The following is a 27869-nucleotide window of genomic DNA, read 5'->3' on the forward strand; positions in this document are numbered from 1 at the left end:
TAAAAAAAATTGAAAAATGGTCAAAACCGTTCAAACGGTTAACTGGCTGTGGTTCAACGATTTGCTAACCAAAATCAACGATTTTGGGGAAAAACGGTTTTGAGGGAAAACAAAATTGTAGATTTTGGTCGGTTCTTGGTTTTTTCGGTTTAATCGTCCAATCCGATCCGATTTTGAAAACCATGTTTTGGCTCTTAACATGAACTATTTCATAGCCAAGGGTTCCGGCGGGGATCCGAAAAGAGGGCCAAGGGTTTAGGAAGTGGTGATGAAAAGGATGAGGAGGAAAGAGAAAGACGGAAAGCCGAGGTGGGGAGAATATTTCTACCATTTTTTATATTTTGTTGAAAAAATAATCTTACTTTAAAAATTAGTTTAAAAATATTATTTTTATTGATAATGATACCCAAAATTTGCCCTCTCACCTATGATCCTTCTTTTTGTATATATGTTTATTTTCTCTCTTTTCCTTTCTTGACGCTAACATCGGGGCTTCCCCCAATTTCCTCCCCCTTATTTCCATATTCGAGAACATGACTTCGCACAATCTTCTCCGCCTCTCTGATAGGAAAGAGGGACTTTGCCACTCATTATTTTTATGAAGGCAGGGGGTTCGCCCCTTTTCTCCTATTCTCAATCATCTTTTTTTTCCCATGTGCATTTCTACACTTCGTCTTCCTTTTCTTCTATCACCGTCGATTTCGTTAAAACTTTTACAAGGTCACATGGGTTTCGGCCTTTCTGTGTATGCGTTCTTTAGTCTCCATTAAAGAGCAAAGCGAAGACTTTGGATGTTTTACTAACCTGTACGTGGTTTATTGGTTTTGTTTTTTCAGGAGCTCCTTGAGCATTGCTCTTCCTTCCATGTTGTCTTCTGGAATATCTGGACCTACTGTTGAAGAGTATGCATTTATTACTCTCTTTTGAATAATTTATTTATTTACCTTTTGCTTATGTTTTGTAAAATTCATGATTGGGGATGATGTAGTTCTTGAATGGTTGCATGTCTTGGTTTACACAACGTAGAGATATGATGCCCATTAATGCTTATTAGTTTATTTATACAAAATTGGGTTTTCTTTCTTTTTTTTTTTTAAATTATATAATTACTGATTGCTACATAAAGATATATAATTACCCTATAATTCTAGAGATATGATGCCCATTAATGGGTTTTCTTTAGTCCTGGAATTCCAAGTACAAGGTAATGTTATCTTTTTTTTTTTCACTATATTATATAGTAGACATCTTACCACGTTCCCATGCTGACCTCTACTAGACGTACATATAGAATTTCCAAACTCATGTCAGTTTCATATACATTGTTATAGTCCATGTAAGCCTTACAGCCTTCTCTATGAGATCAAATACGCAATTCATGAATTATTGAGTTATAAGTGAAAAACCAAAAAAGATCCACCATGTATGTAACTGTAGCTCTACTCCCTGAAGTATCAAACACAACTTTTGCATAATCAAACAGTAGATTATATCCTCAAGTGCTTTTAGTCTTTCTTTTCAATTCCATTCTCTTGCAATTCAGTGTTATATTGGCATTTTCATATATAGACTGAAAATCTTGTAGGTCATATTGTTCTCTTTTGAGATTAAGGCATTAAGCCCCAACTGATCTTTCTCTGCTGTTGTGATTGAATGAGTCCCAACTCTATGAGCTCTAGGTCCATGACTTAGCTCAGTAGAGGCTTCAAATTCTCCATTCCTATTGAACCTATCTCTCAACTTAAATCTGTCATTGTCTGTCCAAGTCCAGTTATTTGGTCTGTACTACTGCTTCATGGGACCATTATGCAGAAAGAATACTCATCCATGGTTATACGCACACACATTGGGCTCTCCTCGGAACCTCCCCCAAAACAAATCCCTCTTATGCACCCCATATTTAGCTAAGGCATTATCCATACAATTTGCACCCATTGGAACCCAAAAACTCTGAGTTATCTTAAATATGTCTCTATAGCTCCAAGGTCCTTGGTAGAAAATAAATGGAGCTTTCTCCTGGGGTAGCATCCTTTCACAAATCCTGCTAAATTAGCCCCCAGTAGTGGCTTTGAAAAATTTAACAGTTTATGATTAACAAATCAAAGTCATTAAAAGAAGCATGAATCAATTTGGAAATAATATCTCAAACCCACTCAGGGGAGGGTCTTTTGACAAAAATACATAAAATTTCACAAAAAAATGATAAAAAACAAACAAAAAGTATCATCATTGTAATTTCATTCAAATAATTTAAAAAATTTAATGTGTTGAATTATGCATATATTTTAGAAGCTATTTGATGACTTTCGGTGGCTGAACTGGCTGTTGATTTTCTGATTTTGTAGTAGTGCCTCCTTATACCTAGTTTGGTGATAGAGAAGGTCCTGTCGCTTTAAAGGCTTCAAGTAATGATGTTAGTTCTGCATTGAGGGATGTTGGGTATGGTGTGTGACAAGGTATGCTCATAGAGCTAAAGGATAGGCAACTTACTTAGGCCTAGATCCATTAGCCCATGCCGATCCAAGGGTGAAGTCATAGTTGCAGAAACTAGGGTTTCAAGAGAGAGGAAGAAGAGAAGAGAAAAGAAGAAGAAGAGGAAGAAGAGAGCAAGTGCCGAGAGGTGTGTGTTATTCACTGTTCACACCCTCAAAAGATTAAAATTTTTATAATTTGAGAAAATAACAATTACAAGAAAGCCCCTATATGGGTGCCCAAATACTGAAAGAGTATAAGAAAGGAGAAAAAAACCAAAAACACCCCTGTCTAGCCATTCTCAACAATCCTCCTCAAGCTGAGCATATTTGTCAATCATGCCCATCTTGGCAAGGTTCTTTGCAAACTTTGGATGGTGAACACCTTTAGTGAGGCAATCAGCTAGTTGGTCTTTTGACCTTACAAAAGGAAGACTAATCTCTCCGCTAGCAATTCTTTCTTTAATAAAGTGTCTATCCACCTCAATATGCTTTGTATGATCATGTTGGATTGGATTGTGAGCAATATTTATGGCTGCTTGATTGTCACAATATAGTCTCATTGGAACATCTACTTGGATGCCCATCTCAGTCAATAAGGTCTTCAACCAGAGTAGTTCACACACTCCATGAGCCATTGCCCTGTACTCCACCTCAGCACTAGAACGAGCAACCACAGATTGTTTCTTACTTCTCAAAGAAACCACATTGCCTCCAACTGAGGCACAATAATCGGATGTAGATCTTTTATCATTGATGGACCCTGCCCAATCAACATCTGTGTAAGCTTCAATCTTTAGGTGGCCGTGGTTGGAATACAACATCCCTTTGCTAGGGCATCCTTTCAGGTAGGCTAAAATTCTGTTAATTGCCTGCATATGAGATGTCCTGGGTTCATGCATATATTGGCTAACCACTCCAACAACATAGGAAATGTCAGGTCTAGTCAAACAAAGATACAAAGGCGTCCCACCAATCTCTGATATACCCCCTATCTGGAAGAACTTCTCCTTCAGTAGAGTTCAACTTGTGGTTGTGATTAATTGGAGTTTCTACAGGCTTACACCCTAATTTCTCAACCTCATGAAGCAAATTAAGTACATATTTCCTTTCTAATAGAAAAATCCCCTTCTTTGATCTTGCAACTTTAATGCCAAGAAAGTATTGGAGATCACCAAAGTCCTTAATCTCAAATTCAGAAGCAAGGAATGACTTTAACTGAGAGATACCTGTGATACCATTACCTGTCACAACAATGTCATCAACATATACTATCTACATTGTTACTCTACCATCAATTCTTCTAATAAATAAGGTGTGGTCAGCCTAAGATTGAGAAAAACCAATCTTTAAGATGGCATTCCTGAACCTATCAAACCATGCTCTTGGTGATGGTTTTAGCCTATACAAAGACTTCTTCAAGCGGCACACTTTTCCATCACTGTTAGGAAAAATTACCCTAGGTGGTAAGTCCATATACACTTCCTCTTGTAAGTCCCAATTAAGGAAGACATTCTTTACATCCATTTGATATAAAGGCCATGAGTAATGGGCGGCAAGAGACATGATCACACGAATAGAGTTCATTTTAGCAACTGGAGCAAAGGTTTCCAGATAATCAATGCCATAAGTTTGAGTGTATCATTTGGCTACAAGCCGAGCTTTGTATCTTTCAATTGAGCCATCTATCTTGTGCTTAATAGTATAAACCCACTTACATTCAACATGAATCTTATCTTTGGGGCAAGGAACAACCTTTGAAGTCTGGTTCTTTATTAGGGCCTCAATTTCTTGGTTCATTGCTTCCTTCTAGTGGGGGGCACTGCATTGCCTCTTTAACAATGCAAGGGATGAAACAGAAGAGATAGCAGAAATATAGGCACAATAGGAAGGTGAAAGAGCATCACAAGACACATAGTGATAGGATACTTGCTACATGTCCTCTACCCTTTTAAAATGGCAATAGGAACATCAAGGTTAGAATCAATAATAGGATTATCAGGAGGTTCAAGATTACTTGAGTCTGAGAAATCAGATTGTGATGGGCATTCTGCTTCAGGAGCCACCCTCTTACTACGCTTGATGAAAAACTGCTGCCAGGACTGAGGTTGATACACAGGAGGAGGAGGAGAAGGAACAGAGGTAGGAAGAGAGGGAGGAATAGGAAGGTAGAAGGGAGTACAATCTTCACTTGCATTCTCCCCCCGAAGAGAAGGACGTGGTGACTGGAAAAAGGAAGAGGATTCCAAAAAGGTAACATCCTTAGAGACATATCTCTTGCCAAAGAGAGCATCAAAGCATCTATAGCCTTTTTAGACTGGATAGTAACCAAGGAATACACACTTAACTGATTTAGGATCAAACTTGCGCCGGGGCAGGACTTGTATCATGAACAAAACAAATACAACCAAAGACCTTAAGGGGTAAATTAAAAGGAGCTTCTCATCAGGGAAGAATAGTTAATGAGGAGAGTGAAGGTTAAGGACCCTTGATGGGAGTCTGTTAATGAGATATACAACTGTCTCAACAACATCACCCCAGAAACGAGTTGGAACAATAAGCCTCAAGTAACTTCAACCACATGCCTATTTTTTCTTTTAGCCACCCCATTTTGTTATGGAGTATGACTACATGAACTTTGTTGAATAGTGCCCCTGTCTTTAAAAAATATATGCAAGTGATGTTCAAAGTATTCATTGGCATTGTCCGATCTTATTATCTTAACTCTTTTCTCAAATTGTGTCTCGACCATATTCATGAAGTTTTGAACAATCAAAGGAAATTCATCTCTACTTTTCATTAAATAAAGCCATGTATACCGATCTTAGTCATCAATGAAGAGAATGAAATATTTGTACCCCCCCTAACAGAGGACAACATATGGGTCCCAAACATCAGTATGGATCAAGTGGACAGTAACATTACTTCTTTTACTACTTGCAAAATATGTGTTTCTACATTGTTTGGATAAATGACAAATTTCACATTCAAAATTCAATTTGGATACAGAATCAAACAAGTTTGGAAACAAAAACTTGACAGAATTGACAGACATATGACCAAGGCGACAATGTCATAATTTCAAAAGACTCATTTTCTCATTGGAACAAGACTCGGTTTGGCTTGACAATCCATGCTCTGAAGGTCCATCTAGGAGGTAGACTCCATCCACTTCATGCCCACTTCCAATCGTCTTCCCCGTGCTTAGGTCCTAAAATACACAAGAGAAAGGTCACTGAGCAATTGTGGGATTTTGTTAGAGAACTAATAGACAATAAATTTTTTTGTAGCTGGGGCACATGTAGAACAGAGTCAAGAGAAAGGTTATTAGTGATTCTGATTTCACCCTGATCCGTGATTGGGGTTTGAGATCCATCAAAAACAGTAATCTTGCCCTTCCCCGGGGTTAACTTATATGAGGTAAAATGTGAAGACATACCAGTCATATGGGCACTGGCTCCAGAGTCTATATTCCATGGGCTAAAGGAGGTGGAACAAGCAAGTGTAGTACCTGTCTTGGCATATGAACTAGATAGATTACTTAGTCCAGAGCCAGATGAGGAGGATTTTCCACCATTCTCTAGCTGCAACAATATATTCTTGAGTTTGTCCATCACATCAGAGGAGTCAAGCACATCTAAGGGCTGAGCATCATTACCAACTATAGCCAAGTGTGCATTGCCCTTCTTCCCGGTTTTGTACTTCTCCGGCTTTAGATGAGGATTGAGCTTCCAACATCTTTCTTTTAGTGTGTCTTGGTTTCTTGTAGTACTCAGGTTCTTTGACTTTCTTCCCCTTGTACAAGAGAGTAAGTAGTAGCAAGAGAGGCAACACTTGCACTAAGAATGTGTTGCCTAGTGAAATCAAACTTTGGGTTTAAGCCTGCCAAAAAAATCAAAGACTCTATTCTCCTCTATGTACTTCTGATACTGCTCACCATCTTTAGGGTCCTTCCAAACTAGAGATTTCATGTGATCTATTTCTTTTGTTAACTTGGGAATAAGTAGCTACCACGCTGTCCTAGATATCCTTGGCAGATGGAAGAAACATGTAATTTCAGGCAATATGATGTTGCATTGAGCAAATCAGCCATGACATAACAAGGGAGTTGTCCTGTTCCCACCTTGCAAATTTCAGGTCTTTAGGACTCGACTTCACTTCCCTTCTTGTGATGAATCCTGGTTTACCCCTCCCAGTAATGGTAAGTTTAGCAGACTGAGACCACTCTAAAAAATTAGTTCCATCCAGTTTAACAGTAGTTATCATACCACTAGAAATATCTACAGTTCTTAGGAGCACACCGGGAACCATTTGAAAATCCATAGATGATTCCATATTCTAAGAAGACGCCTTGTCACCAACCAAAAAGGACCCCCATCACTTTAACCGAGGTTCTAGACCCAAAAACTAGGTTACCACACGGTTAAGAACCAAAGGAAGCCCGAAAATACTAGGTTGGCAGCAAAATAGAAGGAAAAAAAATCTCCCAAAAATCACACAGTGCTCAAAAAATTACGGGACCACTTCCCATCAATCCCAAATTGAAAAACGACCTGAATGGTCTAGGTTTTACAACAGAAAAAATATCATTAAACTTGCTGTACATGGCTCGACATCAAATCTGGAATTTCTGCAAAATTCTCGTTAAAAAATCCATAAAAAATCATAGAAGCTTCTTATGATGACAAGAGTCGTACCAATTTTTTTCTAAAATCAGGGCAAATCAAACTGTGTAGGTTTCATAGACTGCCGCCGGAACCTGTACGGACTGCTGATGTCAGCAGTTCACCTTTGGGTAGGAGATCAACAGAGAACAACTCCCAGATGCTTCTACCCGCTTTGATACCAAGTTGCAGAAACTAGGGTTTCAAGAGAGAGGAAGAAGAGAAGAGAAGAGAAGAGAGAAGAAGAAGAAGAAGAAGAGGAAGAAGAGAGCAAGTGTCGAGAGGTGTGTGTTATTCACTGTTCACACCCTCAAAAGATTACTTTATAATTTGAGAAAATAATAATTACAAGAAGGCCCCTATATGGGTGCCCAAATACTAAGAGAGTATAAGAAAGGAGAAAAAAACCAAAAACACCCTATCTAGCCATTCTCAACAGTCACCCATCACACAACAGTTTTCTAGAAGACAGAGACCAACAACCACGACAACAGATCCGATTCCGGAGTCAGTTACCTCTGCACATGGGAATATTTGATTCACATGATGTCATGATGAGTTAATTTAGCAAGTATAAAAGGCTCTCAAATATGTAATAACGACATGAATGGAAAACCCTTCTTCTTCCTCTATTTTCTCTATTTCAGGAGGCTAGTCTCCCTCAGGCTATTGTGGTAGGCAGTACCTACCAGTGACGAAGTCGGCAAAATTTGCAAGGAACTTTGAGGATTAAGGTGATTTTTGGGATTGAAGCTAGGTCATCGGCAAAAGGTTGTGGGGCTTGATCAATTGGAGGTAGAATTTAGAATATGGAGGCGACTATTGAAGGTTTGGGAAATGACAATGCCTTACAATAGATAAGATGTTTAAGGTCTGATGGTGGTGGGGGTTTACGTTGTGGGCTTATAGAAGGTTTGGTGAAGGAGAGGATTAGTGAATGTGGCGAGGAGTTTGTTGAATAGGAAGCACAGGAAAATGTATCAATTGAGATATCAGGGAGTTGTATCAATGGTGATGTAACCGTTTCTGGCCACGTACCAATATTTTGTGATGTAAATTTTTTTTTGGCTAAGTACCTCGTTATTTGACCTGGTGGTGACGTGCCTTGGTAATGAGCTACTTGGTGGCGAACTGCCTAGTGGCGAGCTCCCTGGCGGAGAGCTACCTGGTGACGAACTCCCTACTAGGCGGCCTGTGACTGAGAATGGTGGAGCTCCCTGGTGCAGCGCAACCCGACTGCCCTTTGCATGAGGTGGTCTTCTTTCCTTTGTAGGCAGTGAAAGCTGAGGGACCTGCGAGAACTCCATCTTTTCCTCCTCTTTGTAGGCGACGGGAGCTGAGGGACCTACGGGAACTCCATCTTTTCCTCCGCTTTGTAGGCAGCGGGAGTTGAGGGACCTGCGGGAACTCCATCTTTTCCTCCGCTTTGTAGGCGGCGAGAGCTGAGGGACCTGCGGGAACTCCATCTTTTCCTCTTCTTTGTAGGCGGCGGGAGCTGAGGGACGCGTGAGGACTGAATTAGAGGACCCGGGGGTATTTTCCCGGCGGGGGCTCTCCGATGCTTAAGTTAGCACTCTGATTGTAGAGAGCTTTGAAGATAATATTGGAGAAACGAGAGAGCTAGAGAGCAGGGATTATCTCCACATTTTTTCCCTCTCCCCTCCCCTTTGGGGGGTGAGGTCTTTATATACCGGAGTCCTCGCGGGTTAGGTGGGTGAAAAGCCTCCAAACGGTAAGACTCGTCACATCCCGTCAGAACCGGGGTACGGTGGTGAACTCCTCGAGGTCATCAGGCTGGCGCTTGTGTCAGGCGGCCAGGTCGGCACCTGGGCCAGGTTGTCAGGGCGGCGCCTGCGTCAGTTGGCGTGTTGGTGTCTGGGCCAGGTTGTCAGGTCGGCGCCCGTGTCAGTCGGCGGGTCAGTGTCTGGGCCAGGTCGTTAGGCAGGAGATCTTCAAGCAATATGCCAAACTACTACTGTAGTTTGTGGCACGTTGCCTGTGGCGAGCTGCCTATGGCGAGCTGCCTGGAGGCCATACTTAGTTGGCACGAGGTGCCACGTGTCACAATTCCACTGGAGGGCCAAATCTGCTCTCATCAAATGGGATTCATGAAGTCTTGGGGAGAAAGGGGGGGGTAAGGATGGCTGCGAGAAGGGGTCGGTTCAACAAGGAGCGAATGGAGTCTTGTGGGTAGAAGAAACAAAGGAGGCTGGAGAAGTTGAGGGGGGGAAGAGGTGGTTGAAAGGGATGAAGAGTTGGACAATGGAGATTTTGTGGATGTTAGGGTTTACAAGAGAATTTATAGAACTAAACCTTTAAATGATGAAGAAATTGAGGTAGATTTTGAGTAAGGGGATGATTAGTCAGTTGAGGTGGTTATTGATGAAACACAGTTAATAGATTGATTAATGTCAAGGAAGTACAAAGGTGAAGGTAACTAAAATGTTGGGTTTGTTTTTCTTGGGGGATGAAAGGTTTGCAAAGAAAAGAAAGTTTTTAAAGAGATGGAGAAGGGTCGAGTGAAAGAAAAATTGGATTTTGTTTTGATTGGGAATGGTAACTTCATTGGTATAACTTAAGAATAACTTTCCAGATTTAAGTACAACTGTCAACCCCTAAGTAGGTGTTGAGCCCCCAGTAATCTTTCTTACCAAACTGCCCAGAACATTCTCTCCCTCACAGTCCCTTGTTTAGCCAACGTGTCAGCTAAACTATTAGCTGATCTCCTTGTCCATTCGAAGCATGCACCAATCTCCCTTGTTATGTTGAGGATTTCCCTTATGGGCTGTCTATAAATCCAGGCTCCCAACTTACCAGATTGTAGCCACTCAATCAACAATTTAGAGTCTTCCTCTATCTCAATTTGGTGTAACCCCAATTGTTTGGCATATCTAACACCTTGAAGCAAGGCCATCACTTTCGCTCTCAATAGGTCCCCCACTCCTATTGGTCCTGAAAACAAAGCCACAATTCTGCCATTTTCATCTCTGAATACTCTTCCTATACCTGAAGGGCCCAGGTTACCTCTAGAACTCCCATCGAAGTTCAATTTCACTCTTTGTTGTGTTGGTGGGGACTACAATTCCTGCACAATAGGTTTCATGGAAGTTGTATGTAGATGTTCAAGACTGCTATCAGTTTTGAGCACTAATAAATTTCAGGTTCGAAAAAGGAGAGAAAGTATAGAGGAAAGAGGAGAAAGAGTAGAGAGAGAGAGCAGTAGAACACAAGATTTGAAAGGAAGGACAAAGTCTCAATATTCTGCCACCGCCACTTCTATTTAATATTTATAGGTTATGCTAGTTACATGAAAGGACACATCTGCCCTTGGTATTTACATAACACATAAAACAATATAAAACTAAAATATAAATAACAACTAGAATAACAGATTGACCATCAGCTAACCCTAGAATGACTAGGTACATTCTACCCTACGGATAGAGTGGGATTACAGCTGTGGGGCCCACATCAGTGTTCTCTACACTCCCCCTCAAGTTGGGAGTAAATGTTTATCATTCCCAACTTGGATAGGTCCACCTCTAGCTTCTTTCTTGATACGAATTTAGTGAGGATATCTGCTAGTTGCATACTGGATGTGATGTAAGGGAGGCATACTTCTTGAGATGAGACCCTCTCTCGTACAAAATGCCGGTCAACTTCAATGTGTTTGGTTTTGTCATGCTGCACTGGATTATGTGCTATATTAATAGCTGCTTGATTATCACAATACAACATCAGGGGCTTCTCATACTCAATACCCAACTCCTCAAGTAGAGATCTTAGCCATAGGATTTCAGCTACTCTGTTAGCCATGAACCTATATTCTGCTTCAGCACTAGATCGGGAGACAACACTTTGTTTCTTACTTCTTTAAGAGACAAGGTTACCTCCCACAAAGGCACAATATCCTGAGGTAGACCTTCTGTCATCAACACTCCTAGCCCAATCGGCATCCGTATAGACCTCCACCTTCATGTGGTTATTGTTCTTGAACAGTATACCCCTACCGGACATCTCTTCAAGTATGCTAAAATTCTTTCTGCCGCAAGAAAATGTGTGGTTCTAGGAGAATGCATGTACTGGCTGACAACACTAACAGCATAAGTAATATCTGGCCAAGTGAGGCAGAGATATAGGAGCTTTCCTACCAATCGCTGGAACATAACCTTGTCTTCAAGAGGCTCCCCACTCTCTGCACTAATCCTATGGTTCTGTTCAATGGGTGTATCCGCAAGCTTGACACCTAACTTTCTAGTTTCTGCCAACAGGTTTAGGACATATTTCCTCTGAGAGATAAAGATCCCCTGTTTAGATCTAGCAACCTCAATACCCAAAAAATACCAGAGTACATCAAGGTCTTTCACCTCAAATTCTTGATGAATGAGCTGTTTAAGGGACTCAACCTCATGGCTATCATTCCCTGTCACCACAATATCATCAACATATACTGCAAGTAGTGTCAAGGAGGACTCTACCCTCTTGATGAATAGAGTATGATCTGATTGGGCTTGTACGTAACCAAACTTCACAAGGGCTAGTTTGAATCTATCGAACCAAGCTCTAGGTGACTGCTTCAAACCATACAAAGCCTTGTTGAGCCGGCAGACCTTCTTGCCTGTTTCTGCATCATAGAATCCAGGAGGCAAACGCATGTAAACCTCTTCCTGCAGGTCTCCATTCAGAAAAGCATTTTTCACGTCCATTTGGTATAAAGGCCAAGCGTGACTTGCTACAAGGGATAATATGACTCGAATGGTGGTCATCTTGGCTACCAGGGCAAAGGTCTCCAAGTAATCTATGCCATAAGTCTGGGTGAACCCTTTTGCAACTAACCGAGCTTTATACCTCTCAATGGATCCATCTGCATTATGTTTCACAGTAAATACCCATCTACAATCAACTGGTTTCTTTCCTTTGGGCAGATCAACTACCTCCCAAGTGTTATTTTTCAACAGGGCATCCATCTCAACTTGCATTACATCTTTCCATTCCGGGACGGATAGGGTTTCTTGCACTGTTCTTGGAATAGGGACATTGGAAATGGAACTAAGGTAGGACCTATAGGTAGGAGATAGGCGATCATAGGATAAAAATTGGGAAATACAGTGGGCTTTAGAAGTGGTACAATGTCGTTTCCCTTTACGGACGACAATCAGAAGGTCAAGGTCATTTGTAGGAGGTGAAATGGCAACAATAGAGGAAGTCTCTGTGGGCCCTAGGACTGTAATACCTGGACTTGGAGCTGCAGATGAGATTGGAGCTGGCTTGGACTGCTGATGACCGGGATCAACCTGTCTGCACCGCCTGTGATAGACCCTCAACTCCTGATCCCTCTGGCCACCCTCACCATTGCAGCTCTCATCACCCAATGGAATAGGTAAAGGAACTACCCCACTCTCATTGCTTTCCCCCTGAAGACAAGGACTCAAACCCCCACTCTCACTGCTCTCCCCCTGAAGAAAAGAACTCAAACCCCCACTCTCACTGCTCTCCCCCTGAAGAAAAGAACTCAAACCCCCACTCTCACTACTCTCCCCCTGAAGAAAAGAACTCAAACCCCCACTCTCACTACTCTCCCCCTGAGGAGAAACCCGAGGATAATAGGGTGTCTCCTCAAAGAAAGTAACATCCATGGAGACAAACTTCCTCCCTGAGACAGGATCATAGCAGCAATAACCCTTTTGAGTTTGTGCATAACCAAGGAAGATGCATTTGGAGGCCTTGGGTTCGAACTTGGAGTGATGGGGTCCGAGAAGCTGAACAAAGCGTGTACAACCGAATATTTTAAGGGGAATAGAAAACAACTCCTCACTTGGGTATAGAAGGGAAAAAGGAGATCTCATATCAAGGACACGGGAAGGAACCCAATTAATAAAATATACAACTGTGAGGATAATATCACCCCAGAAGCGCATAGGGACATTGGAGGTAAACATGAGACTTCTAGCCACCTCCAAGATGTGCCTATTCTTCCTTTCTGCAACTCCATTCTGCTGAGGTGTATGAGGGCAAGAGCTCTGGTGTATAACCCCATGATTAAGAAGGTAAGATGTCAATGGTTTAGCAAAGTATTCCTTTGCGTTATCAGATCTAAGAACTTTGATCTTGGCATCAAATTGGGTTAGGATCATTTGGTGAAAGTTTTGGGTCAGGGCAGGGACCTCATCTCGTGAATGCATGAGATAAACCCAAGAAAAACGGGTATGGTCATCAACAAATAACAAGAAATATTTGTACCCACCCGTGGAAGGGATGTGATAGGGCCCCCAAACATCAGTATGCACAATATCAAAAAAATTATTACTCCTTTTATTGCTCAATAAATAAGAGTTTCTACAATGCTTAGCAAACTCACAACTTTCACATTGCAACTGAGACAACTCAATAGACTCAAATAAAGCTGGAAACAGACTCTTTAGAGACCAAAAGGACAAATGACCTAATCGGTTATGCCAAAGCATAACCGGACTCACTCTGAGAAACAAAAGACATCTTCCCTACTGACTCTTCCTGACGGGACCTCTCTCCGAGTAGATAGATCCCATTCGTCTCATGGCCAGTCCCAATCACCTTCTTCATCTCCAAGTCCTGAAAAACACATCGGTCAGGGAAGAAGGTTACTGAGTAGATCATATGCTTGGTAATACTACTGACTGAAAGAAGATTAGTATCAAGCTTAGGAACATGCAAAACAGATGACAGGGAGATAGTATCTGATAACTTGATGTCACCCTTCCCAAAAATAGGAACCAGGGAGCCATCAGCAATAGAGACTTTATCCCTACTAGAAGACAAATGGTAAGTGGTAAATAGTGAAGGCAAGCTAATCATGTGGTCGGATGCACTTGAATCTATTACCCAACAAGGTTCAGTAGTACCTGAAGCTGAGGCATGGTAGGCTGAAGCTCGGGTACTTGAATGTGCGAAGGCAGATGTGGCAGGAGCTAATGGTGGCTGTGATGGTTGAGCTGAATTTCCAACTTCCTTTTCTAACTGTATTAGGGCAGCCCGAACTGCAACTAAGGTCTCTAAAGGTGTTCCTCTTGTGCTAGATTAGGATGCTGAATCAGTGTTCACGGCCACATGAGCAGTGCCCTTCTTGCTTCTCAACTTCGCCGGAACCAAGTGAGGATGTAGTTTCCAACATGTTTCTTTTGTATGTTTGGGTTTCTTACAATGTTCACATACCACATCCTTTTTGTCTTCCTTCCTCCTGTCCTTCTCTGAATCACCCCCTGATTTGGGTGTGACAGTTACAAAGGCTGGTGTAAGGGGCTGAGGTTGCATCATAACTTTCCTTCTGGTCTCTTCACTATGTACGAATGAGTATGCCTAAGAGAGAGTCACACTGTCTCTAGTCAAAATCTATTGCCACACAATATCATACTCTGAATTTAGGCCCTCCAGAAACTCAAACACCCAGTTTGTCTCGACCTGCTTTCTATATATCTGTGCATCTTTGGAACTCTCCCACTCAAGAGTCTCTAAGTGATCAATCTCACGCCACAGTGACTGCAAGGTAGAGAAGTATATTGAAATCGGTTTCTCTCCTTGTTTAAGGTTTTTCACTTCACATTTCAATTCATATGCTATGGCAACATTAAGGGGTTGGGAATAAGTTTCTTTCATAACATCCCATATCTCCTTAGCTGTCTTTGCCCACAAGTAATTTCGGCTAATATGAGGCTGCATAGAATTACACAACCATGTCATAATTAAGTAGTTTTCTTGGATCCACTTGGTATACGTAGGGTCTCCCTTGGGGGGTTCTTTCACATCTCCCAAGAGGTACCCTAATTTACCTCTTACCCCAATAGCCATCACGACTGATTGGGCCCATTCAAAATAGTTTGATCCATCAAACTTTACGGTTGTAACCTGACCACCCGTCTCAGAAACACTACCATAACTGATGTTCCCAAAGCTGCCTTCTGCCTGGTTAAACTCCATCTCGGTCAAGTCTCAAAAACAGCACTTGGACTACCAATCACAATCAAAACAGTGTATGACCGATCTGTATTCACAGTGTATGTGCACAAAACTGGTATAACTCTGATTTGAAACCAACTAGCAAACACAACAGCAGCTGTCCGTACAGTTCTCACCCCTTAAGAGAGTTCGAAAACCCCAAAAGGATCTGAAAAAAACAGCTTAGAAGTAGGTCTGATATGCTTGGCAGAATTAGGGTTTTAATCAGTCCTTAAAGAGAACATTTTAGTTGCACATTCCAATAAGTACCGTACAGATAGACTTGCAGTAGGGTTAATATGAACCCTAAAATTTGATCAATGCTAACAAAAAAAACTTGAGGACAGCTCCAGGTAAATCGCAAGGTTCAGTCTAACACTAGGGCTTGCCACAAGATCACTTTCAAACCCTAGAGTAGAGAGAAACAAAGCTAAGGCAGTTCGGCCCAACAGTAGGGTTTGTTGTAAAACCCTAGAGAATAGAAGGGAGAAAACCCTAGAATGGTTCGGCCGCCCTCTCCAGATAGGTCCAACCTATCTTCTTTGATAGAACTTCTCTTGGAAAGTAAATAACTTACAAGAAAAAACTGTTCGCTGCCTTCCAAGGTTACCCGAACCTTAGTCTTCTCTGATTCTTCCTGACCACCAACACTCTACAACCGTGACAAGCCTTCAACAGCTGCTAAACCTTCTAGTGATCTCCAAGAATCAGTCTGCGAACTCCACCTTTTCAACTTCTAGTCCTAGGAGATTCTCATGTGGTCGGCTGGTACTAGACACACATTAGAAACCCTAGCCTTGCTCTGATACCATGTAGATGTTCAAGACTGCTATCAGTCTTGAGCACTAATAAATTTCAGGTTCGAAAAAAGAGAAAGTATAGAGGAAAGAGGAGAAAGAGTAGAGAGAGAGCAGTAGAACACAAGATTTGAAAGGAAGGACAGAATCTCAATATTCTGTCGCCGCCACTTCTATTTAATATTTATAGGTTATGCTAGTTACATGAAAGGACACATCTGCCCTTGGTATTTACATAATACATAAAACAATATAAAACTGAAATATAAATAACAACTAGAATAACAGATTGACCATCAGCTAACCCTAGAATGACTAGGTACATTCTACCCTACGGACAGAGTGGGACCACAGCTGTGGGGCCCACATCAGTGTTCTCTACATTGTAGATGCCACCACTTCCAATTCTTGTAAATGTCTTCAACTGAGAAGTCTTTAAACAAATCCAAAGTTTTCAACCATTGAATAGTCACAATAATTATCCTTTCTACAATTGCCTCCTTGGATTTCTCCACTCCTTTAAAGATTCTATTGTTCCTTTCTTCCCAAACTGACCATAAGATAGCTACTCTTGTGGCTTTCCACATTAATCTTCCACGTCTCTTCGGTTGCCTAAAAAAGCGGGTGGTGAGGTGGCTCAAGATAGTTTTAATTTAGGAGTAAAGGAGGCTTAAGATAGTTTGAGATCAGAAAGAGCCATTGGGGATGTTGTCAAAGAGGGTGGTGAGGTGGTTGAATTTAAGACTTATGAGAAGAATGCAGTTTTGGAATCTTTTAGTAGCTTTGGTGGGTGGTTGCATGGTTTGTATAATCAATGTTGAGAAACAGTCGCATGATGAGATTCTCTATTTGGGAATGGTTTACTTTTTTGTTTGGTTGCAGGTGGACTTTCCCAATGAATGTGCAAAGCTTGTTTACTTCCCCTCCCTCCAACTGGTCAACAAAAAGGGTAAGGATGATGTGGAGATGTGTTAGGGCTGCTGTATATTGGACTATTTGGGAAGAAAGAAGTTCAAGGATTTTCTTAGAAAAGGAGAGAAACTTGGAAGCAGTGTTAGATGTGACTCATATAAGGGTACTACATAGGTTGAAAACACTGGATTTGTTGCAGAATTCTCAGTGGACGATTTGCTAAGAAAATAGAAGGAAATTGCAAATTCAGTTTCAGTCAGGAAGGTCTCAAGTTGCTACTGGAACCCTCCACCTCTTGGTTTTATGAAGCTGAACTTTGATGGCAGCAGCATAGGCAATCCAGGGCCCTTGGGTATAGGGGGAGTTATAAGGGACGAAAAAGGAAATGCGTTAGCCATGTTTTCTGGCCCAATTGGAGTGGGAGATTCTTTGAGGGCTGAGATATTAGCAGCTCTTGAAGGGGTACAAAGGGCTAAAGATCTGAAAGTCAATAAACTGATCATAGAAGGAGACTCTGGGACTGCAGTGAGATGGCTAAAAGAAGACAACTCTAGGCTCTGGAACTACAACAATGAAAATAGGAAATTTAAATGGCTGACTAAGGACATTGAAGTATGATGCACATGGGTAAGGAGAACTGCAAATTCATTTGCAGATGACTTAGTTAGGCAAGGGTGAATAAGAGTTCTATTTTTTGGGTTCAGTTGTAATTGTTCTTTGTTGGCATTTGTGGGGAGTTAAGATATTTTAGCTCCCCTCTGTAATCCTATTCTTAATTAATGAATCTTACTGTTACTGATAAAAAAATCACATGATGAGATTAGTAACTTTGGACGTGAAAAAAGGGGGTTTCAAATGAAGAGGGGCAAGTGGAGAGGGTGGAAGTTAGGAAGGTTTGGGAGAATGTGGGGGTAGAGAAAGGGAATGTATTAGCAGACAAAGGGGAGATCAAGGGGATTTGGAAAATCAAAGGAAGGGTGATAGGGTTGAAATGCAACTTGTTTTGGATGGAGGCAGGTTAAAAGAGGGGTAGGCTCTAGGGTTGAGAATAAGGTCAGGTGTAAGGATTATATCATAACCTCGACCAACTATGGTTGAAGAATTGTTCTGGAGGGATCTGTCTTTATTTTGGTTTTTGGTGTTTTTGTTTTTGGGAGGTCTCATTTAGTTTGGGAATTGATTGGGGTGTTGAGGGTTTAGAGTTATGATTTGGTTGGGTGGAAGATGATTTTTTCTTCTCTCATGTGCCTTTTTGTCACCTTTCTTATAGTCTTCTTTTTTCTTTTTGCCATCTAAAAAGATTTTCAAGTGTTATTTGTGGACAAGTCTATCCATCCACATGTCTCTTATCATGCTTTGTTGTTCTTAATTTGGAATGTCTGCAGCACTGTTTTAACCTCTTCCCATGTTAATTAATGCTAAATTGATATTTTCATTGATATCTTAGATTTTTAAAAGTTTAGTTCAGATCCTTTTATACAGAACCTAAATACATTGGTTAACATATATTTGCCTAAACATTTTATTTTGCTGATGTATATTTTTAACACTTGCCCTCAAGTTGGAGCATCTATACTTCCTAGCTTGTTGGGGTCAATGCAAGGCTCTAGTGAATAGATATACAAGTTGATTATTTGATTTAACAAATGGGGTCTCTACAGCACAACACCATTTTGAATTATCTCATGAGCAAAATGACAGTCCACCTCAATATGCTCTTCTTCTCATGAAACATTGAGCTTGATGCAATTTGTGTAGCTACCTAATTATTACAGTGAAGATGCATAGGAAATGTCATTATGATTCTCATCTCTTGCATAGTTGTTAAGGTGCCTAGTGATATTAATTTCATAAAATAAAAAAACTAAGATATTCCTTGTTCTCTACTTTTATATACAATTCAGCATGCATGTTAGTTGGAAAATTAGCAATTTTCTTTATTAATAACATTATATTTCCTCTCAAAAATGGAAAATCAACATATCTTGGACAATTATATATCAATTATATTAATTTATACTTTCAAAACTGATACTAATATGATAAGTATTTAATAAAGCAATTTCATATACTCATCAAAAAAGCAATTTCATATCAAATCAGCAACTAAAGAACGTTATGTTTTTATATGGTAAAATTTAAGACAGAGAATTATGCAAAAGGGAAAAAGACCACGGTGGAATTACTGTTTTATTTAATACAAGAGAGAGAGAGAGAGAGAGAGAGTAGAAAAAACAAAAAAGAAAGAAACTTCTCTATATTTCTATTCCTTATTTTTCTTTTTATTTTCTCAAAACCGTTGGAAGTCTTAAATTTCAACTGTAAAACTTTTAAACAAAGTATGAATGATTTGTATAGTATATAATAGAATGTAGTAACATGCATATTAGTAAGATGTAACAATATGAATGATATTGTAATTAGCTCTTGAGCTACATCATTTCTCCTATTGCATTCATTGCATAATATTTAGCTTCCACACTACACTTGGCTACAATGCTCTGATTTTTATTTTCCCAAGAAACCAAGTTTCCACTAAGAAAAGTACTATACTCAGTTGTAGAATCTACAATCTGTAGGTGAACCAGCCCAATTTGCATCAGTGAAACCTGATATAAATAATAGAGGCCTCTAACTCAAGCCCTCTGTTTCTTAATCTTTAGGTCCTAAAGATACAATAGAAGAGTAAAAAGTGGCTAAGCAATTCTATATGATTTGGTAAGTTTGCTAATAGACATGAAAAAGGAAACTGAGGGACATATAGAACAAATGTCAATTGAATATTAGGGTTAGGACTAACTTGTCCTTTCCCATACTCACAAGATGATATACCATTAGCCATAGCCAAGGTGGCATGTTGTGAAGGAGTAGATGAAAAACTAAAATGAGAATATAATGTGGGAGTACTTGTCATGTGGGTCACTCTAAAGTCAACGACTCATAATGACTTGCTATACATCACTTGTTTGTTGGAGCCAATACCTGAAGGTTGTGCTATAGTAGTAGTAGAGTGGATGCTTATGAAGTGCACGTGAGCATCACATATTCCTCCTGAGTGATAGTCATAATTTGACTATAGAGTGGATGGCTGTGGAACAGATGTGTCATCATGAAGTGATGCGTAGTTAGCATAACTATCCCAACTGTATGGGGTCAGCTACATGAATCCTGTTTTGCTAACTACATCGCTTGTTTGTTGGAGTCAATACCTGAAGGTTGTGCTATAGTAGTAGTAGAGTGGATGCTTATGAAGTGCACATGAGCATCACATATTCCTCCTGAGTGATAGTCATAGTTTGACTATAGAGTGGATGGCTGTGGAACAGATGTGTCATCATGAAGTGATGCATAGTTAGCATAACTATCCCAACTGTATGGGGTCAGCTTCATGAATCCTGTTATGCCACACCATTTTGTTTTATGTCATATCCATTGTTAAATTATGAGTGCTTAAATCATTTGTTACTACAATTCATGTCCTTTTTGATCTGCCCTTAGCCCTTTTAGCCCCTTCCCTTCAACTCAGTGTTTTAGAAGTGTAAGGGCCAATTTGCACTTGAGGCACAAGGTGCAAAGCGAGGCACACACCTTTTTAAGCAAGGCGCAAAATTACAAAAAAAAGTCAGAAAATTTAAAAAAATGCAAAAAATAAAAATATTAAACATAATAAAAAATATAAAGTTAAATTTTAAAATAAAATGTTTTAAAAAATTTATTATCTAAAATTAAAATACATAAACATAACATGTAAAGCGTATTCAAATGAAAATTTAAAAATAAAAGCAAACATATAAAGCATTTTCAAGCATGTAAAACCGACAATCTCTTTTTTTCCTTAATTGCATTGCTTCAAGTAGCTAATGTGATGTAAAACATATTGCACTCATGATTCTATGGTTTGCCTTTGTACCACGCCCCTTGAGGCAAGCCCGAACAAGTCTATGTTAGGGTCTGAAATTCTTATTTCTCACATAAAAAATAATGATTTTATAACTTTCATTACCTTTTAAGAAGATATTTTATTGCAATGAATTAATGAACAACATTAACAAATGGGGGGGGGGGTATCAGAGCTTCGGTGAGGTGGAGCCCCCTGCCCAGCCGTTAGACTAAAAAAAGCAAAAAGCACAAAATTTTAGAAAGGCGCATGCCTGGGCTGAGGTGCAAGGTGCAGTGCGCCTAGGATCTAGGTGAGGCACATACTCCAAAATGTGCCTCGCCTGTGCGCCTTTTAAAACACTTCTTCAACTTGCAACAAATTACTTTACCTTGCTTCTTAAGTAATTGGAAATAAACCTCAGTATATCCCTAAGGCTGTGTTTGGTAAGAGCAAATGTAGAGCTGAGGAAAATTTGTACTCTGGTTTGGTTTTGCAGTTGTTTCTTGTTTGGTAAGAGAATGTCTTTGTACTGAAAATGAAAGTAACTTTTCTTTTTCTGAAATTTGGTAAGAATATGTCTTTGTAAGCAAACTTTGCATTCAAAGTTGGTCAATGTAAAATAGGTAGTAGATTCCAGTCTTGAAATTTGTTTTTGTACTTTGTGCCCATCACAACCAAACACAATGCAAAATTTATTAATGCAAAACCAAACTAAGTTTGCATTTGTACTATCGATGCATATTGTTTTTGTACTCTTTCCAACACAACCTAATGTCCACAATGTGAACACCATGCAAATCTCTACAATATTGAATCATGTTCTACCACAATGAGTGCAAATCTAGTATGTTTGTCCTTTATTGAATGACATATACAGGATCTAACATCAATCACCAAGAAAGAGAGTGGGAGGGAGGGAGTGTGTGCGTGCAGGATCAATGCTTTGATTCTATGTACAAATGCTGCAAATGTAAAATGTTATTCAGACTAAAGTATATAGCCATTAGAGTGGTTCACTGGCTAAAATCCATGGAGTTGTTCTCTGATTTTTTGGTGGATGATTTGATGAGGAAGTGGCTCTTGCTTCAACCCTGAAATCAAGAACTAGTAGTTCTTGGCTGCCACTGGAAGATGGGTACATTAAAATTAGCTTCGATGGAAGCAGCAAAGGAATCCAACCCCTTCAGGCATCAGAGGCGCTTTCAGAAATGAGTTAAGGCATGTATTGACACTGTTCTCAGGTCCAATAGGCATTGGTGGTTCCTTGAAGGCTGAAGTTATTGTATGGAAGGGGTGAATAGAGCAAAGGAGCTGAATGTACAAAAACTGATTGTTGAAAGAGATTCACAATTGGTGATCAAAATTATTACTAAACAAGGGGAATGATTTGTAGGTTTACAAAAATGAGTTGAAAGTTTAAAAGGATAACCGGGGGCATGGATATTACAATTCAATGGGTACGAATAATGGCTATCAGCATGGTTGGTTCTTTGGCAGAACAAGGGGTTGAGAGAAATCAAATATTTTGGGCTAAGTTGTAATGCTTTTGGTTTTGGAGACAAGCTGTTTTATCTCCATTTGTTCTCTATATACTTGTAATTCTCTTAACATTTAATGAATTACCAATTATTGATAAAAAATGGTATTCAGATTAAAATAGCAGAGAAGCAAGGGAGGTTAGAGAGAAAGAGAGCTGCCAATTGAAGAGAAGAGAATTGTCTCCCAAGCAGCCAGGCTAGTAATTTATAATGAATCTTAGAAAAGAAAAATATTACCCTCTCAGACACAAGAAAGAATGACAATACACTATCAACATGTTTGTTTTTTTCTTATTGTTTTTTTTTTCTTCCTGTTGTTCGCCATACCTATGTAATTTCATTAAAGATGATTTGATCATTTTGATTTTATAGGATGAACAAATAAGAATAGTTCATCTAAAATTATTGCATACATCCAAGTTTTTTAATTTTGTTGGTTTTCAATTCTGGAAGAGATCTTTACTCTCTCTCTCTCTCTCTATCTCTCCATGTCTCAAAATCCATATATAGGGATCTGGATGCTCTCTGTGCAACATCTGAGAGTTACAAAAAATTTTCAGAGGCTGGAAATCAGATTTAAGGCTATGTGGTCTCCCATCTGTGTTGATTTAATTCAACCAAGCTCGTCCACTATTGGGATTGAAATTGAGTTAATACAATTTTGAGACACGTCACCTAGTCCTCTGGTCATCCAAATTAGTCCTTGACATTCATATGCTCAATGATTTGTTCTAGTGTTTTTTTCCCCTGATAAGAAATTTTTGTTCTAGTTAGTACTGGTAAAACAATTTAGTTGGATCAGAGTTGTGATTGATATAATTTCTTTTCTAAACGATCCTATTAAATTGTTTATATTTTTGATATAATATGTTATGTTAATATCCTGAACTGTTACACTCAGGGAATTCGTGCATCAGGCTATTATTCCAGGATTGCCGGATGACTTGGCCTTGAGATGTTTGGCGAAAGTGTCACATGGATATCATGGGCTGCTTGAAACTGTGTCCAAGAGATGGAGAGATGCAATCCACAGCTCAGATTATTCCAACTTAAAAGCTAGAGAAGGATGGTCTGGGAACTGGTTGTTTGTTCTAACGGAAGGGACTGACGTCCATTGGATTGCTTATGATCCAGAAGCTGATAGATGGCATCCTCTGCCTAAGCTTCCAAGTGCCAATCCCAGCTGGCACCACTATGGGTTTTCATGTGTAAGTGTGAATAAAATGTTTCTGGTGATTGGCGGCTCCTATGCACCACATGTTTCGGTATTTCCCCCACAGAAACCTTTGGTTACAAATGATGTTATGCAGTTTGATCCATTCAAAAAACAATGGAGTAGGCTAGCCAGTATGCGAACGACAAGGTCTCACTTTGCTTGCAGTGTTGTCTCTGGTAAGGTTTATGTAGCTGGGGGGCGTACCTCATCATGCACTAGAGGATTAGCTCTTTCTGAAGTTTATGATCCATTAAATGATAGGTGTGTTCATGAGACACTGATTGTTACTATATTGCAGTGCATAGAGTGCTTTTATCTAGTTAAAATAATTCTTTAGCAAGCAACTGACATTGCCTTCCATTTATATAGTACCTGGCATGTGTATAAAATCCACCTTCACCGGTTTCCTTCTGATGTTTACAGTTTTGTTTCATATGGTACATAATGATTTTACAATTTTCTGACCAAATGTTTCATAACATTGCCATAAATACTATTGTTCAAGTTGTTTCCCTTGCATTCAATGCAGGTAATGCTTTTAGGAATTGGGAATTTGACATTTAAAACCACCCTTGATCAATTTCGTAATTTCTTTTAGTTGTTTTTTCATCCATCTTTATACATTCTGTACATCTTCTCAGTCTCTAGTTTATGTTTGCTGAAATTATGTTTTCCCCTTGGTTTGTCATGATTATCAGTATTTCTGCTAATTGCTCCATCTCCACCATCCCATTGGAGGACTGATTTTCAGCACAAATGCTTGCAAAGCTAAACTTTGTTATGTTCTGAAACATGATAACATGATTCTTTTGATGTGCTTCCTATATATGATTATGGTGCTTTGTTGAATAAGTTATCAACATAACAAAATTTTCATCTTCAGTTAATATGCATATGATAGTTGATGTGGTTGTCTTTGCTTTTCTTTTAAGTTTGTCTTTTCTTTCTCCATACATTTTCTAAAATCAACATATCTTTGATGTTTTGTGTTGTTGGAACACTGGCTGATATTCTCTGACAGATTTAGTTCCTCTTGGTGTTTATCTCGTCTTTCTAATATTTTCTAAAATCTGTTCCATCCAGTGTTGCATGGTCACATGGACTCTCTTCAATGGATGAAGTGTCTGTTACATGTTGGCCCGTGACACTCCATCGATTATTGAAGGAAACTTCTATGTAACATTTTTTCTTTTTTTTTTTTCTTGTAGTAGACAACTTACAATGAATGCATTTTTCCTATAAAATTTTATTAACAAATATAACCTTTAAGACCTTTTCCTATGGTTTACAATGTTAGATTCAGCAAAATATGGATTACTATTTTAATGGTTTAGCTTTTCTATAGATGTATCCAACAGTTCTTGTTTATTTGTCTTGATGAATTGGACTTCTACACGTATCGTCCAGCTATGATTCTGATGTTGTCTCTGTGCAACACTGGTTCCATCAGCTTATATTCTTGTAAGACCACTTGTAATTGGATACATCTCATCTAACTAAAATTATTTTGTAATTTTTAAAAGGAACCATACCTATTGATAGAAAAATTGTTAATATAAATTGAATTGATGTCCCTAAAAAATACATTGGCCTTGATGAGCAAGTCGTCAATCTGGAAGTGCTAAAATATTCACTTTTCTTCAATCAATATAAATATGGTTGTTGACATGCAGTAATGGTATACTGACCAAAAAAATAAGCAATAAGATATTAGATCATGGATGGAAAATTTTCAGTCACATGATGTCTATTGCTTAAAGCAATGTGACATGTAGGAGTTGAAATTATCTGTTTTTATATATATTTAATCTCTTTGGATTGTTTTTCAGCAACATAATGGCTTAAAAACTTCCATTGTTCTTCCATTTGATTATTGCTTTATTTATTAGGCAAGTCTACCTGGTGGTTTCTTGTTGTCAGTGTTATTGTGTAGACGACAAATTGTCGAATAAGAATATGTTTGATCTCTTTGATTTTATTTTCTGCTTCATTTTCTTTGTTTTTGGGAAGAATTTTTATTTTAGTGTTGACTAAGAATAAGTTGCAGATGGGAAGAACTACCCCCAATGCCCATCCCTCGTATGGATTGCTTGGGCTTATCATGCAAAGGCTGTCTTCATGTTCTGAGTGACCATTTGGGATTTCCAGACCAGAACACTTCTGAAGTTTTCAATCCAGTGGAAGGAACATGGCATACCGTGGAGTCTATTTGGCCTTTCTCAAGGGCAATGCAGTTTGCAGTTACAGTGGTGCAAGATGATCAGGCATATGCCATAGTTGATTGGGGTGAAAGCTCAATCAAAACCAGGGATAGCAATCAAGGAGAGTGGTACAATCTAGGTTCAGTTCCTTCTGTGGTTCTCCCTGACCATTCCCGGCAATTGGAGGCCTTTGGTTATGGTTTTGCTGCAGTCAGCCATCATTTATATGTTATCGGAGGTAAGGTTCTCAAGTGGGTGGAATCAGGGGCAGGGAGATTTGACATAGTGAAGCTGGATTTGGTGAGATTCTGTGACCCCAGAGTTCTGCCATTGAAATGGATGGAGACTCGAGCAATGTGCGGATCAGCACGGGGGGCTATACTAGGTTGTGCTTCCTTGGAAGAATGAACTTTTCCTAATGTCATTTGCAAGGTGATCTAAATTCTAGTCAAAATTAAAGAATCAACATGCCACAGGAAAAAGAGACAATTGATTTCCATCTGCAGGACTTGCACATGGATGGTGCACATTGAGATAGAATGAAAGGCGTTACTAGATCTCAGCTAATAGTTGACGCAATTCAGTGAGTTTAACCTTGAGTTTGTTGGAGAATTTCTCAATTATAAGAAGATACGCCAAACGATCAAAGAAAAAGATAAATGATAGATCATGCTGACCAGGGGGGAACAGGGAAAGGAAAAATGAAAGCTGATTGTGATGTTAGTTCCTAGATGTTGGTCGGGTAGCCTGGGGCACAGTAGATTGGGCGAATTGGGCCATTATCTCTGCTCCGAAATGTTTTATGTATTCTTTGATTGAAATATTGAAAATTGTCTGGATTCTTTGGTGTATAAATCACAACTTGTATTTTGTCATTTACATAGTATTGTTTTATTTATTTATATCTCTATTTCTGTAAACAAAGTTTTTTTTTCTTGACAGAGTTCATCATTTGAGAGGGGGGGGGGGTGCCATTGAATGCTTTTGTTTTCACTTTTTTTTTTTGAAATTGCCACGTCAATGAAAAAAAAATCATGTTGGGTTTTGTTTCAAAAAACAAATTTTTAGTATGTAAATTATATAATTAATGGAACATGGCATTAAATAATCAAATGAAAAAATGTTATTTAAACCAAAAATTTGTCACAACATATTATGGTCTTGCTGCATTAAGCCATCATCTATCATCTATATGTTAATTGGAGGGAAGTTTCTCAAGTGGGAATAATCAGGCGCCGACTATAGAAATTATATGACTAATGGAGTATGGTATTAAATACCAGATGAAAACATGTTCTCTAAACCAGCAATTCAAGAACAGGTTTCTAGTTTCAGTTTTCAAAACAAAAAGCACAACCAAAAATGTGCTTTTTAATTTTTTTCTTTTTTTGTTTTAGGATTAAAAACAAAAATTTTCTCTGAAGTTTCTGACAATCATAAAAACATCCCCTATCGACAAAAGCCTCCCTTCCGTCACTGAACCAAACGGAGACTGTACAAATTTACAAAATAACCCCTGACTATTCGTCAGAGCATCATTTAAAATGCCAAAATTGCCCTCATTCAAACAAAATCTTCCAGAACAAAAGAAAGGAACGAAAAAACACTAGTGGCGCCATAGTCGGAGAATAATTTCCATTTTTCGGCTACCATTCTTCATTGGCGACTATTCTTGTCAGGCGAATGTTCTTCTATTTCCCTTCTTTGTTTGAAAACTCATTCACTCCATTCGTTTTGAATCTCTCGGTTTCTTCACTGAAACAGTTCAACACTTAATTTTTCGAGTGAATCTTAATTGTTGAATGAGACTGGGATTATTGAGCCTTTGATTCAATCAGTTTTCTTCTTCTCGCACTACCAAGTAGCGAAAAATTGAATTAGTAGTAAGATTGTGAAGTAAGGATTTTTGTGGTTGCTCTAATTTAGGGTTTCTACTTTGCCATAGAAGAAGAGGAGGAATGTGTAGGTGTTTATAGGCCTTCTCTGGAAATCGAGCATTCAAACCATGACTAGATGCAGGAGCTTGAGGAGTTTCCAAATGTTCAACAATGCGAAGTTGTTCCAGATCAAATGAATGATTTGCAGCTTGTTGGGGGATCACCCGTTGTTCCAGATCAAATGAATGATTTGCAGCTTTTCCAACCTCATCAATATGGTTGGAAAAGGGGCTATTGTGACTGGAGAAGAAGCTATATTGATGGAAGAGGTGGGGGTTGAGA

The 27869-nt window shown here is 39.2% G+C and overlaps 1 protein-coding gene across 5 annotated transcripts; it reads left to right on the plus strand.

The window, feature by feature from the left end:
• The first annotated feature begins 213 nt into the window (after positions 1-213).
• Positions 214-26574, plus strand: LOC148861387 (Galactose oxidase/kelch repeat superfamily protein). Of its 5 annotated transcripts, none has more exons than XM_088941653.1 (4): positions 214-309; positions 837-902; positions 23135-23710; positions 25497-26574. In XM_088941653.1, the coding sequence occupies exons 1-4, from the start codon at positions 269-271 to the stop codon at positions 26056-26058; spliced, it is 1245 nt and encodes a 414-aa protein (XP_088797779.1). In that variant the 5' UTR covers positions 214-268; the 3' UTR covers positions 26059-26574. The 5 variants fall into 5 exon arrangements, with proteins under 5 accessions (XP_088797779.1, XP_088797778.1, XP_088797782.1 ...); XM_088941652.1 differs by lacking the exon at positions 214-309 and adding an exon at positions 353-720; XM_088941656.1 differs by lacking the exon at positions 214-309 and adding an exon at positions 428-604.
• Positions 26575-27869: the final 1295 nt, after the last annotated feature.

This window comes from Nelumbo lutea, chromosome 4, assembly GCF_056320005.1.
Source record: "Nelumbo lutea isolate HS-2025 chromosome 4, American lotus-T2T, whole genome shotgun sequence".
NCBI classification, from domain to species: domain Eukaryota; kingdom Viridiplantae; phylum Streptophyta; class Magnoliopsida; order Proteales; family Nelumbonaceae; genus Nelumbo; species Nelumbo lutea.